Here is a 15,414-nt window from a genome sequence, read left to right on the forward strand (position 1 = left end):
TCTCTAGATAGGCAAAAGGAATATCCAGAAATGAACTCAATTATGTACAAGCTTTCTTGCAGTTGCACAATTTCTCCTCATGGAACAGAACTTGTTATAGGGGATATTTTACCCACATTTTGTAATGACGACTCCAAAAGTAAATCTGTAACGAGTGCTTGTATCAACTGTTTTAAAATGGGTCTTCAGAATAAGCCCCTTTGCTCATTATGACCAATATATAAATCAAGAAACATAATTCCAGTCATTGCACTGATCTCTATGACCAACGCAGAGTAGGAAGAGAAAGCTGAACATAATTCAGCCTCCTGCAACAGCTACAATATTGGAGCCTGGAGAGTTGGGTAATCACAGTCTGCTTCACATCTGACGGAACCTGCTTCCATACCATTTTTGGTGGATAATATGGAGAAATGGCTATCATCCTTTTTTTTATGTTTCCTCATAAAAATATTTCAATCTAAAAAGTATTAAAAAAATCTTACATTTCTGACATTGGTCAAAATTAAAGCTCCTATTTCAAAAGAGTAATTTCCTGCTACTTCACTAAATAAGATCATAAATGAATCCTAGCTTTCAAATCCAATTTATTTATTTTTTTAAACTTTTTACCATTGTCTTACTTTAACCTTTGAATTTTCTGCTTGCGGATCTATTCAAATTTGAAACTTTGTTTGTTTTAATAAGCGACAACCTGAAAAAGGAATGAGTGCCACCCTGAAACAGGTTGAATCTTTCGATAAATAAAGTTTAATTTCTTTTCCAGCTCACTTGTGTGAGGAACTTGAATAGTAGCCAGGATGCCAATACTGATAAAACTGCTCTATAACACTGACAGGTCAATTGCCATGACAGGTTCTTTTTTTAACGGGAAATTTCTGTTTGGATCTACTATAACCATCATATTAGAGATCTTCATTGTCAGCAATTCACTAATATAATGTTATTATCTGAAGCAGTTTTTTTTACAAGTGGGAATGGTTCTGAAAATACTGTATGCAGAACAAGAAGAGAGAAATAAAGTTCCTCATGACTGTCATACAAGCACTGGAAGCAAAATACAAGTACCTTTTATGGCATCTTGCATTCTGTAAACATAGGTTACCTGTATTCTGTAGATGGTGAGTCCAGGAAAGTGGCAGGTTAATTGATTTTCCTGCTAATGCTACTGATAAATGAAATGAGGGAATAACAAGGTAATATAGTGTCACTCTAAACCGGAACGTCACTTTGATTTGTGTAATAATTTGAAAGGATGGTCAGTCAGTCGGATAATAAACTTTGCTAGGAAACTACCTTCGAGTGTTGGCTCAGAAACTGGAATTTGGGTAAGCAAGAGACCGTAGTTCCTTGTGTTCTTGTGGGAGGAAGAAAGAACTTGGGGGAGATGTTGAGAAACATCTTTCAAATATTTTTTCCGTAGTATTTGAATAGAAAATGCTTCCATGGTTTTTATGGTCAGTTATTGATATGGTGCTGTTGCTAATAAGATTTGCTTTTTGTCATATCAGAGCACAACTGTTCACAAACTTTGCCCGATAATGTGTAATTTATCATGGAAGTAATGCAGTGGGAGTAGGTGTTAAATATGCTACTAATTTCATGTTCACTTAATAACATTATCATATTTTCTTTGCTTCATTTTCTAAGCTCCTGTCCAAAATGTAATAATTGCCTGCAGTATTAATCATATAATGGATTGTTTGTCTTTTCTACTTATGACTGAAGTAGCTCATGCTGTGAAATCATGGTTGCAGTAACTACAGTAGCAGTGTGAGTCTCTGCAAGTTTAATGTAACAATATGTATTCTTTTTATATTGAAATCTAAAGATTATTTATCCACTAATTCTAAACCATGGAAAAAACCTGGTTGTGAATTTTTCTGTTTTGCTATTCTAAAGAAAGGCTTGAAAAGGTAGACATTTGATGAGCTTGATCAACTTAGATTAGATCCGTGTCAGGATTACATTGTGTGTCAGAGGGACACAAGAGCCACTGTCAGCCAAGCCATCAGTCCAGCTGGCTCATGGATTCGACTTACAGCAGCGTTATGCTGCTTCTATGTATTGGGGATACATAGACGCTGCAGCGTTAAAACAAAAAACATTTTTAATAAAACTATATTAGAAAAATGTTTAGTATGCCCAAACACATACATTAAATTAAACTCCTCCTAGCTTGGGTCGCGGTCTATCGATTAGTGTGGGTCCCACTCTCAGTCAGGGCCGGCCTTAGTGTGTATGACCTCCCAACACAAAGGGGGCACTTCATGACTGACCCTTCTATGCATTGCCCCTGCCTCTTGCTCCCTGCAGACTGGCCAGAAGCTACTATTAAGCTCCAGACTGAATGGTCTGCTTCCTAAGTGGAGAGAAACAGTCTCCCACTGTTCCTATATCCTCAGCTTCACACAGGGGACAGCAGTAGATGCAGCGAAACATAAACTTCACCAAGAGCAACTAGGAAGGAGGGAAGCTATGCCCACAACCCTGCCCCTGCACAAAATATGGGAACTTGTGCAGCAATGGAGGAGGTGAGTGCTACTGGAGAAGCTGTTTTGTGTCTGTATATGTGTATATATCAGTTGTAACATTAAAATCACAGCCAGGTGAAGTGAATAACATTGAAAGCAGGACAAATGGGCAAGCATAAGAGTGGCTTCACACATGCCGCTTTAATGCAGTTTTTTATGCAGGATTTTTTGTGGATCGTAAAGGAAGATGAAGTATATTGAAAGATTCTACAGTTTTTTTTCCAATCAACTGCTGGTTGTGGCTTAAAAAAATTGCATCAAAATGGCATATGTGTGAAAGCACCCTTAGGATCTGAGTGACTTTGACAAGGGCAAAATTGTGATGGCCAGATGACTGGGTCAGAGCATCTCCAAAACTACAGATCTTTTGGAGTGCTTCCGGTATACTGTGTGTAGTACCAACCAAAAATGATCCAAGGAACCAGCAGTGAACCAGCAACAGGGTCATGTGCACTCAAACTCATTGATGCGTGTGGGAATGAAGGCTAGCCAATCTGGTCTGATCCCAAAGAACAGCTATTGTAGAACAAATTGCTGAAATTGCTGGCTATTATAGAAAGGTGTCAGAACAGACTGTTCACCTCCGAAAGCATCTTCCCTACTGTAGGAATGTTTTGACTAGTTTTTAACCAGATGCCTTTAAGATTATCATTTTTACTTGGATTCTGACGAGTGAGGGATATTATCTGTTTTTCCCTATGACTGGATTACCTGCTACCGAAGCAAAGTTTTAATCCGAGCACCAACCTAGATGTGGTGCATGATCTACACATATTGAGTGCACAGACAGCGGCCCATATCTCTCTCTAGATTGCCATCCTTGAAAGCGCCTACAATGGGTATGTGAGCACCAGAACTGGACAATGGATCAATGAAAGAAGGTAGCTTGGTCTAAATCACGTTTTTGTTTACATCACGTGGGCGGCCAAGTGCACGTGTATCACTTACTTGGGTATGAGATGGCACCAGGATGCAACATAGAAAGTAAACAAGCCAACAGAGACAGTGTGATGCTTCGGGCAATGTTCTGCTAGGAATCCATTCATGTGGATATTACTTTGACACATACCTCCTACCTAAACATTGTTGCAGACCAAGTAATGGCATCTTTCAGCAGGATAATGCACCCTGCCACACTACCACAGGACACCTTCAGAGCGGAACCTACACAATATTAGGCAGGTGGTTTTACTGTAATGACTGATAGATGTATGCGCTCCTGTATGTGTATGTATATATATATATATATATATATATATATATATATATACACACACACACACAGTATACAGGGTGATTAAAAAAGGATGGTGCAAAATTATAGCCTCGGTATTCATAACCGAGAGAACATAACACAAATGTATTAACATGAAAAGACACACTATCTATCCAAGTTTTATCTAAACACTACAAATGTTCAAGGTGATTTACATTGGTGACACGGCAGATGTCTAGGCGGTATACAATTCTGTCCATACACATGCCAGCCAGTGTTCCACCTTCCGCTGACTAAACTTTAAAGCCCGTGCACTGTCACGGGTAGTGGGGCAGATGCAGTGGCGGCGCTAGCACCCGAGGGGGCTCCGGTACTGACGACAGTCACATTCACTTGTATCACATACAAATGAATACTATAGGCTGCAGGTCACGTTAGGCCTGCAGCCTATAAGGTGCTAGGAGTCGTGCAGGCCGGGGTGATGACGTCACTTCATCAGGCAGTGTATTGCTCCGTCTGTCGCTGGAACGGGGCAAAGTAAGCACAATTTTTTTTAATGGAACTGTGTTGCAGTATATACAGGGGGAGCGGGGATGTGTAGCGCTATATACAAGGGGAGGAGGGGGCTGTGTAGTGCTATATACAGGGGGATTGATGTGCAGCGCTATATACAAGGGGATGTAGGGGCTGGGCAGCACTATATACAGGGGGGAATTGCTGTGTAGCACTATATACGAGAGGAGAGGAGGCTGTGTAGCACTATATACACAAGGGAAAGAGGGGCTGTGTAGCACTATATACAAGGGGAGGGGGGCTGTGTAGCACCATATACATAAGGGGAAGAGGGGGGCTGTGTAGCGCTATATACAAGGAGAGAGGGGGGCTGTGTAGTACTATATACAGGGGGGAATTGCTGTGCAGCACTATATACAGGGGGGCTGTGTGGCCGTATCTACAGGGGGCTGTGTGGCACTATCTTCCGCACAGCCGTGCACCTTCCACGATCTGCCCACTCACTAAACTTTAAAGCCTGCGCACTGTTGGAGGGGGCTCCGGTGCTTGTGACAGCCACATTCACTTGTATGTGCGTCCTCAGGATGCCCATACAAATGAATACTATAGGCTGCAGGTCACGTTAGGCCTGCAGCCTAAAAGGAGATAGGAGTCGTGCAGGCCGGGGTGATGATGTCACATCATCAAGCTGGTCTTCGCATGCATCGCGCCGGAGAGGCAGTGTAGCGCTCCGTCTGTCACTGGAAAGGGGCAAGGTAAGTACAATCTTGTGTACCACTATATAAAAGGAGAGAGGGGGGCTGTGTAGCGCTATATACAAGGGGAGGAGTGGGGCTGTGTAGCACTAAATACAAGAGGAGAGGGGGATGTGTATCACTATATACAGGGGGGGAACTGCTGTGCAGCGCTATATACAAGCGGAGGAGGGGGGCTGTGTAGCACTATATACAAGGGTGAAGTGCTGTGTAGCAATATATACAAGGCATGGGGGGCTGTGTAGCACTATATACACAAGGGGAAGAGGGGGGCTATGTAGAGCTATATACAAGTGGAGAGGGAGCTGTGTAGCGCTATATACAGGGGGGGATTGTGGTGCAGCGCTATATACAAGGGGAGGAGGCGGGCTGTGTAGCACTATATACAGGGGGGAATTGCTGTGTAGCACTATATACAAAAGGAGGGTGGGCTGTGTAGCACAATATACACAAGGGGAAGAGGGGGGCTGTTTAGCGCTATATACAAGGGGAGAGGGGGCTGTGTAGCACTATACACACAAGGGAAAGAGGGGGACTGTGTAGCGCTATATACAAAGGGAGAGGGGCTGTGTAGCACTATATAAATAAGGGGAAGTGGGGGGCTGTGTAGCGCTATATATAAGGGGAGAGGGGGCTGTGTTGCACTATATACAGGGGGACTTTCTGTGTAGCACTATATACAGGGGGCTGTGTGGCACTATCTACAGGGGGCTGTGTGGCACTATCTACAGGGGTCTGTGTGTGGCACTATCTACAGGGGGGTCTGTGTGGCACTATCTACAGGGGGTTCTGTGTGGCACTATCTACAAGGGTCTGTGTGGCACTATTTCTAGGGGGGCTGTGTGGCAGTATCTACAGGGGGTCTGTGTGGCACTATCTACAGGGGGGTCTGTGTGGCACTATCTACAGGGGTATATATATGTGTGGGGCGGCTAGCAATAGAGAGTCTTACAAAGGGCGCCATCCAACCTAAGGCTAGCTCGCATCCCAGTGGTCGGACTCCCACCGATCTAACATTTATTACCTTTCTAGTGGATAGGTGATAAATGCTTTTGCCTAGAAAACCCCTTTAAAGGAAAAAAGCTGCATGCCAGCATATGATAAAAGTCTATGTGCAGCCCCAGAATTTATAGGAGCCAGACTCATTTGAGCATGTGAGGTATTTGGTTACATTAAGCTTCTGAGGTGTTTATATGTGTTTATAGCAAGCACTCGGTTCACATGTCAGCAGCCTGCTTAGTTCTATGTTGAAAGACATCTGTGGTGTTCAAACAAACACAAGATATTTTACATACAGTTTTCCTGGAATTTTTTGCTCTTTCCCAGGGCTTCTCAATCTTTTTCTTCTGGGGCCTCACCAGCCAGAACATGGTGATGTCTAAGCCTCGCCATCAAAGTCCATGTCAAGATTAAAAATGGATCTCAGTTTTTTATCTTTAATTTGTCCCTGGAATCCAGTATAACATAAAAAAGCCACACAAGGAGTCACTGACGTTGCTAACCAAGAAATTGGTGCAGTCCGAGAAAAGCCGGCATTAAATATGATAACTTCTGTTATAACTGCCGCCCAGCTGTGCCTCACCAACAACACCAGTGGGGCCAGTCTCACAGTTTGAGAAGCACTGCTCTTATCAAGAAATTAGAAGCCATTGTAATCTTTACACAGCAGCAGGTACCCTGGAATATGACAGAGTAAGGCCTCATGCACATGATCATAGTATGGCTTGGAGGCACCAACACGGTGGCACATGGAGTGCCTGGATATGACACAACCACCAACCAGCACCAAACTACCCTGTGAAACTACAAGAAAACTGTACCGTGTAAACCTGGCCTAAAACTGCCCTAGGTGAAGCTGGTCTAAAACTGAACTTTGTGAATAAGACTCAAAGGCATTTAGGATTAAGTCCCTTACACCCATCAGCAAGTGCTAGGTGCCGGTTATGCGCTCATACTGCACCTCCTTGTGCCTCCAATTTTCACTCCAGTTTTATTTTCATGGATACTGTGAGGGTATGTGAGAAAACCAATTGTGGCAATCTGCAACACATTCTGTATGGTGCAGGTATTCTCCCTTAGAAGCATTGCTTTCGTGCATGGAATTGCCAAATGATAGCAAATAAAGTGCAGTAAGGGACGAAATTTCCATGTGCATAAGGCCATAGTCTGGACAGACATGAGATTATTTCATCACTTGTTTGCCTATAGGCTCTGTTAAAAATTCAAATAGTTTACCAAGCACCAAAGGATAGAAAATGAATGTACTATGTGTTTAATATTAAAATCTTGAGTGTTTCAGTATGAAAGAGATCAGTTGAAAATAGAAAGTCTCCAAAGCATTTGGTTTCCATGGGAACATAACAAGTATAAAGAACAGTATTTATAAATAATATGCATTAATTTTCCTCAAACCAAGTAATATCGCATTTGATCTTCAAAACCTACAGCACCAAACCTAAATAAACGATCTTGGTAAATATAATGTCTCATGTTATATATATAGAGATTTTTCTTAACTAAGCCTTTACATGCATGTTTATTTTATGTGACTAGCAGACATAGCATATCATCAGATTGCTACTCTACAAAGTAAGCCTATTGCTATTAGTTGCATATGGTAAAATTCTCATTTCAAATTTCTTATCTATGAATAATATTTAAGAATCGGGCTGGGTTTTATTAATGTACTTTTAGGCTACCGGGAGACAATTTTCTCGGTTTACTATCAATAACCTATCTGTCTATAAATTTATACAGTTCACCATTGCTAAAATAAGAAATGCACTTGACAAATGCAGCAGTGCCTTCTAATGATAAACAATGACATTATATGATATATATAAAAAAAGGGGGTCATCGAGATCACGTTGTGTTGTCATTTACAGTGAGATTTCGCGAGATTACGCTTGCTGTGCTGTAAGTCCCACACAAACGTTACCAAAGTGTAGGGATTGTGAATAGACATCGCGTCCTGGTTGGACGCGATGTCTATTTACTGTCAAGACACTTCAGTAACGTTAATGTGGGTGTATGTGACTGCACATAGTGAACAACGCAGGATCACTATGTGCAGAGTAAATGAATGGAGAGAAGTGTATGACGCTGATTGGTCACTGATTGGTCAGCGTCATACACTTCTCTCCACAACGCCCACTTGGTCAAAAGTAAAAACACGCCCAGTTGTCTATTAAGAAAGTCATTAACATAAAGCTAAAATAGGTCATAACTCGGTGAAAATAGATCGTTTTTCGAAATAAAAAAAACCACTGCTGTAATCTACATTACAGCTCCGATCACATTATGTACAAGATAGGGCACTTATAATATGGTGACAGAGCCTCTTTAAAGAGGCTCTGTCACCACATTATAAGTGGCCTATCTCCTACATAAGGAGATCGGCGCTATAATGTAGGTGACAGCAGTGCTTTTTATTTAGAAAAACTATCTATTTTTACCACATCAGGAGCAATTTTAGCTTTATGCTAATTAGTTTCTTAATGCCCAAGTGGGTGTGTTTTTACTTTAGACCAAGTGGGCATTGTACAGAGGAGTGTATGACGCTGACCAATCAGTGACCAATCAGCGTCATGCACTTCTTTCCATTCATTTAGACAGCGCATAGTGACACTGGGTTGTTCACGATGTGCTGTCTTATACTGACATATTAGCGTTACGGAAGTGTTTAGAGCGTGACTAAACATTCCTTCCAGACAGGACGGGATATCTATTCACAATCCCGACATTTCATTAACGTTTGTTTGGTACTTACAGCAGAGCAAAGCGTAATCTCGCGAGATCTCGCTGTAAATGACAGGTTACAGCAAGATTACACTTTGCTCTGCTGTATAAATACCAAACAAACGTTAACGAAGTGCAGGGATTGTGAATAGACATCCCGTCCTGGCTGGAAGGAATGTCTAGTCACGGTCTAAACACTTCAGTAACATTAATGTGTCAGTATAAGACAGCACATAGTGAACAACCCAGTGTCACTATGCGCTGTCTAAATGAATGGAGAAAAGTGCATGACGCTGATTGGTCACTGATTGGTCAGCGTAATACACTCCTCTGTACAACGCCCACTTGTTCTAAAGTAGAAACACGCCCACTTGGGCATTAATAAGCTAATTAGCATAAAGCTAAAATCGCTCCTAATGTGGTGAAAATAGATTGTTTTTCTAAATAAAAAGCACTGCTGTCACCTACATTATAGCGCCGATCTCCTTATGTAGGAGATAGGGCACTTATAATGTGGTGACAGAGTCTCTTTAAGAAAGATTGGCTAGTGTGACCCATGCATCGAGGCAAACAACTTCCAGAAGAACTCAGAAGACCTGTTATTGAAATGCATAAAGCTGGAAAAGGCTACAAAAGCATTGCTAAAGACCTGGGTATAAATCCACGGTTAGTCAAATTGTCTACATATGGAGAAAATACAGGACTGTTGCTACGCTACCTAGGAGTGAATGTCCTGTAAGTTCACTCCGAGAACAGAATGGGCAATCTTAAATGAGGTGGGAAAGACCCAATGGTAACAGAGCTATTGAAGACTCTACAAACTGCAAAAACCTTCGTTCATGTTTCCACATCAGAAAAACACTGAACAGGACAAGGTGTTCATGGAAAGACAGTACAATGGAAGCTGCTGCTGTCCAAAATGAAACATTGTGGCTCCTCTTAATTTTTCCAGAGACCACCTGGATATTTCACGATGCTACTGGGAAAATGTTTAATAGACATATGAGAAAGAAGTGGAACTTTTTAGCACCAATGCACAACGCTATGTTTGGAGTAAAAAGAAAACTGCACACCAACACCAAAACCTCATCCCATCTATGAAGAATGGTGGAGAGAACATCATGGTTTCGGGCTGGTTTGCTCTTTCAGGGACTGGACGCCTTGCGATCTTTGAGGAAACATTCAATTAAAAAAGGTCACCGTGAAGTGGCAAGTGGGCTTATACAGTTTGATCAAAATGTAAAATAAGAACATCATGTTTATAGATTTTTAAATATTTCTGAGCCGCAATACATCAAATATACCAAGTGGATGTGTGGTACATGTTTTCTTCTCCCCCCTTATGGATATATATAGTCTTTCTCTTTTTCTGGTACCAGCACTCCACCCATTTGGCCCAGGTGTTTTTAAATAGCAGGTTTTATACTGCATAAGGGTTTCTACCTATTTGTTCCCAAATTGGCCACTAAGACAACAAGGAAAGTTGAGCATTTTCCATCTGTTCGCTTTTTTGTGGTATTGTGTGGTGATCTTTGTTGTGTGGTGCTGTATCTGTGGGGGGACATAGCCCAAAGCAAAGGTGGCTGAGACTGGCAGCATGGGTGCTGTTAGTCTCCTTGGTTGCTCCCTCTGCGGGTGCTGTGTTTTAGCGGCACTGGTTGCCATGAGAACTGCACTTGATAGAGTAGGGACTCACTTAAAAGAGGTCGCCGTAAAGTGGCAAGTGGGCTTATACAGTTTGATCAAAATGTAAACTAGGAACCTCATGTACATACAATTTTACATTTTGTTGAGCTGCAATAGATCAAGAATAGCAAGTGAATGTGCGGTCCAGGTTTTCTTCTCTTCCCTTATGGAGTAAATTCAAAGGTGAATCAAAACATTTTACAGGAGAATGTAAGGGCAGCAGTCCATGACCTCAAGATGAAGAGAAGGGTGATGCAGCAAGACTAAGACCCAAAGCGCTCAAGTAAATCAACTAAAGAATGGTTGAAAAAGATTTGTGTTTTGGAATGGCCAAGTCAGAGTACTGATCTAAACCCTATCTAGATGCATGATCTAAAGAGGGCTGTGCACACAAGGCATCCCAGAAATATTTAATATATAAACACATTTATAGGGAGAAATGGTCCAAATTCCTCATGAACGCTGTGCAAAAACTTATTTGAAGCTACAGAAAACATTTGGTGATTGGTGCTAAGGGGGGATCTACACGTTAACAAATTCAAGGGTTAACTAACTTTTTTCTCTGCGCTGTGCATATTTACTCAATGTGCTGAATAAATGACATAAACAGTACAACTGCTTGTGTGTTAGAAAGATTGTATTTGTCTATAATTGTAACACATAATAATCAGACCATCTTTTATTAGTAATCAATGCAAAAATCTACGTAATTCCAAAGGGTTCACTTATTTTTTTCTTGTAACTGTATGTCAAAGGATCGCTTTTGGATAGATTTCATCTTTAATGGCTAGATATTATCAAAACTAAAGCAACTATTTGTTTATTAGTCCTCCAAACTTCCTAAATAATTAATTTTCTTTACATGTGCTGTATGTAAAGCTGACCCAAATATGTTCAGTTTATTGTTTAGCAACAAAAACAATGTAGATGATACTGTTGGATCTCCAAAATATTATTGATACTGGAGCTATCACCTGCTATTCAGCTGAAGAGCACTTCTATACCGTGTGCTGAGAGAAAAAGTTGTCTGCCTGTCGGGAAAATAGGGATTTATAGATGAGTAATCAGATACCAACATTTTTTATTTTTGCTAATGGTTTCTGTTTGTCACCATTTCGGTAGGTTTCCGTTTTTTTAAGGAATCAATAGCGCAGTCGACTGCGTTATTGATTCCGTCACAAATAAGGGAACCTGCCGAAATGGTGACAAACGGAAACCATTAGCAATGTGTCCGTCACCATTGATATCAATGGTGATGCAAACGGAAGCTAAGGTTTCTGTTTGACTTTCCATTGAGGGGTTCACCCGACGGACACCTCCGACGGAACCCGTGAATGGAAAGCCAGCGCTGATGTCAAATGGCCCTTAGTTGTAGGACATTTTTTTGGGTCCCCTGATATGGACACCAAAACTTATCAGTGTGTTCTTGCTGATCTAGGCGCTTTCCTCCATTGCTATTTCATTTCGTTTTATCACTTAGGGATATTCGAGGAGGGAGAATTCTTCACCCACAAAGTCTGTATAAACATGATTAGAACCGTCATAAGTGCCTGAATTGTCCGCAGTTTCTGCATTCACAAAACATTTTCAAAAGTGGTGGAAGGGGTTAAAAGTACCAATAATATTAAGCAATTTTATCTGTGAAATTATTATTTGGTATCCATGATGTCATATGCTGTGCGTTGCGAAGTGAAAGCATCACCGCAAAGCAGCACTATGCAGAGTGACATGTCATTGTCACCTTGCACACAGCATCACATTACAATGTTTTCAGGCTGTGAAGGGTTAATGAACGGAGCAGGTTACTGCTTGTGAAGGGAAGGATGTGTGAAAAAGGAGGCAATATGTGAACGCTGCCGGTACATCCCCAGGAAAATCAATGCGACTTATAGGCTGGAATCCATGTCTAAAAACAGAATGAACAGTTCAAAAGTGAATTTTTAATGCCCTTGCAGCCATTCATTGCCCATACACATAACCTGGCAATGAGGGATGTGAAATGTGCTCTTAAATATTACAGCAAAATGGAAGTGTGAAATCAGGTATTAAAACAATGTTTCTCTGCCTTAGGCAAACACAGCTCAGCTCAGGGATGCCCAGCTCTACCCATACTCTCACGTAAGTGCCCACCCCCTGTCAATCATTAGAGGACACAACCTGTAAGCACCCTGCCAATATGCGGTGTGCTCTGATCTGCAGCTGCAAGGACCAATTGTTCATACCCTGAGAGAAAAGGGACACATCATCCTGTCCCTGCTCCCTTCCTCCAAATCCCAGGAGTGGCAATTAGAGTGCCCTGCTTTATATGGAATGATCCATTGTCTGTAACAGGTTCAGGCTGACACGAGTGCCTGCTGCCTATTCTGCATCGGTCCTGCTCTGGATTAAAGTCTGGCTGTGTGGGTGCAGGGCACTTATTGGGTTAAGCCAGTGTTCCTCCTCTCTGCTGGGTCTGCCTGCTCAGGAATGATGCGAGCTTTGGGGAATCCAAGTTGCTGGCTCATCTGCTGGCTCCCTGTGTTATGTTAGGAGGGAGCATCTTCATTGAGATCACAGACAGAAGACAGAAAGGGATACTATGGAGTGATTGTATGCCCATCACCATGGAGTTTATAGTGGGCATCATCTGCATTATTGTCTGCCTCACGCCAGGTAAGAGGAACATTTTCTCTGTTTCTAGTATGCCAGGGAAGTGTTAGGTATTGGATACATTTCTATATATAGAACTGTGATTTATTATTACAGTAAATGGTGGGAATAAGCAAAGCACAAGTTTGGAACCCCTGTTAAAGTAGGTCACATCACTGATATGGGCTGGGTGCCTTTTTCCTTTTTCTGTACATCATCTAGCAGGTACTGTACATAGCGCCTGAGATTATTCCTGTACAATATACAATGTATCTCAATCAGTTTGGTATTTAATTCCTGGCTTTTGCTTTCTTGGGTCAGTTGCAGGTTTCGGTGTGGACCCCTCCCTACAGATTGACATCCTAGAGGAGCTCCAGCTGGGGGAGACCACTCCTGGAGTACAGCAGGTTCAAGGATTTCACAACAGAAGCAAAGCCTTCCTTTTTCAAGGTATTTCCAAATGTATTGTGTAAACTGAACATCCACCTGATCCACATTGGGGGCCTCCATGTCCTTGTGTGTGTTCATTGCTTGCGTTGTCCTTTGTCTGTCCCTTCAGCACATACTAATGCAATGCTTTATTAATGATCATTAAGCAGCAGGAGACAGGGACCTCCTTTTTCTCAGGGTTATCCTTTCATCTGAGCCCTAGCTATAGTGCAATACAACTTGTGTTTTCTATATACAATGTGCTGCTTAGGCAGGAAATACTTTATTGCAAAGGGCTGGAAATGCAACATATGTTCTTATATCAAAATTTTATTAAACCTTTGTGGTCAGAGTTTAGATAACTTGGAAAATAAAAATGCTTGTGTCTTAATCACAAAAGTATATAGTTGAGTGAATATAATTTAACCATTATGGTGCTGTATTATAAGCGTGATGATTTTTCTAATCATAATGAGCCTTTGCAATGATAATTGATAGATCTATTGAACCATAATGATCAGATACAATTAACTGAAATCGTTGGGACGGTTAAAAGATGTATTGAATACGATTTATATTTTTAATAAATTTTTATTTGTAATTGCGGGATCTCTTAATATGTAAACAATAATTGACTGTGATGCTACATTGAATATGCCAGTTTAGGATGTACATTATTTGGATTTTGAGCCACTCATAGATTGTATGCTTTTTCAATTTTAACAAAAAATTGTTACTTCCATGTCCAGCTTAACCCACAGAGATATTTCATCATGTATTAAATTGTCCAGTAATGACATCTTTATATCCACCAACGACTGATTTTTACCAACTTTCCAATTAGACGATACGTGATTCTCTGCTGAGCTGTGCTGCACAGATCATCCGCCTTAGCTACAAGCTTTTCCCACTCAAGTGTCAGTGCTCTTTTGCAACCGCTCGCTTTTTTACTGATTGATGGCCCCTTAATTAATGTACAGCAGGACCTAGGCTGGCAGATGGTTGATTTGAGTCTAGGGAAGCAATGAATAATAAGGCACACTAGCCTGATCAGGGAGATTAATGCTGCTGGGAACCTGTGACTTATGGTAAAAACAAAATTGGTTTGTGAAAGTTGGATGGCTCTATTTTATGTGCATGAGAAATGGGGCGCTCAGGGAAAACTGCAGCTCCAGTCTAGGATTGGTTAAAGATTTGCAGAATAAAAAGATTTTATATATAACACATTTATTTTACATAACTAAAACTGATTGTATAACTGTATATAAGAATAAAAAGGAAGCAATGCACATAAACAGTAGTGTAAAGTAAATATATTTATTTTTTATGTTTAATATTACAATGTGCTCTACTTATCCAAAAAATAGGTCATCTTCTTATCTTTTCCACATTTTTCAAACATGGCCCATCTTTACCTGCCTGTATCCGATACCTTTTCCAAGGTTAAAGAGAATTTCTACATATTATATTGGCTTTACTGGCATCTACCTAACAGCTATATGTTGAAAACGTTTAAAAGGCTATATATATGAGATATCTCTAGATTATGTTATAGCAATTTAAATACATTTTGAATTATAATCAGATCAATGTAATTAATTGGTTTTTCCTCCGCAGGAATTGGTTAAAACACTACATTTGTTGTCATTAACCTATATTTGCCATTGAAGGAATAGGAAGGGATGGGGCTTAAATGAATATATGTGTACCTAGTATAAAATTCCAGCATCACATTCATGTCACATAAAGCATATATTGACTTAATTGTCAAACCTACAAAGTACACTTGACGGTAAAGAATCTGCAGAATCTTAATTTTCATATAAAAAGAGAGAAGTTTGCAGAGAGAGTAAAAGGGGTTAGAGGTGTCGAGTCGATCCCCTTTTTTATTTATCAGCGATGAATACCATAACTG

At 40.8% G+C, this 15,414-nt stretch overlaps 1 protein-coding gene across 3 annotated transcripts in view; it reads left to right on the top strand.

Moving 5' to 3' along the window:
• Positions 1-12,583: 12,583 nt before the first annotated feature.
• NELL2 (neural EGFL like 2) overlaps positions 12,584-15,414 on the top strand; it is a 269,144-nt gene continuing 266,313 nt past the window's right edge. The window contains exons 1-2 of one of the 3 annotated variants that reach the window (XM_075857036.1): positions 12,584-13,094; positions 13,392-13,520. In XM_075857036.1, the coding sequence (XP_075713151.1) occupies positions 12,965-13,094; positions 13,392-13,520 (259 nt within the window). In that variant the 5' untranslated portion in view covers positions 12,584-12,964. The remainder of the gene's footprint in view (positions 13,095-13,391; positions 13,521-15,414) is intronic. The other 2 variants (XM_075857034.1, XM_075857035.1) reach the window with 2 other exon arrangements.

The sequence above is a fragment of the Rhinoderma darwinii genome, chromosome 3, assembly GCF_050947455.1.
Source record: "Rhinoderma darwinii isolate aRhiDar2 chromosome 3, aRhiDar2.hap1, whole genome shotgun sequence".
NCBI classification, from domain to species: Eukaryota; Metazoa; Chordata; class Amphibia; order Anura; family Rhinodermatidae; genus Rhinoderma; species Rhinoderma darwinii.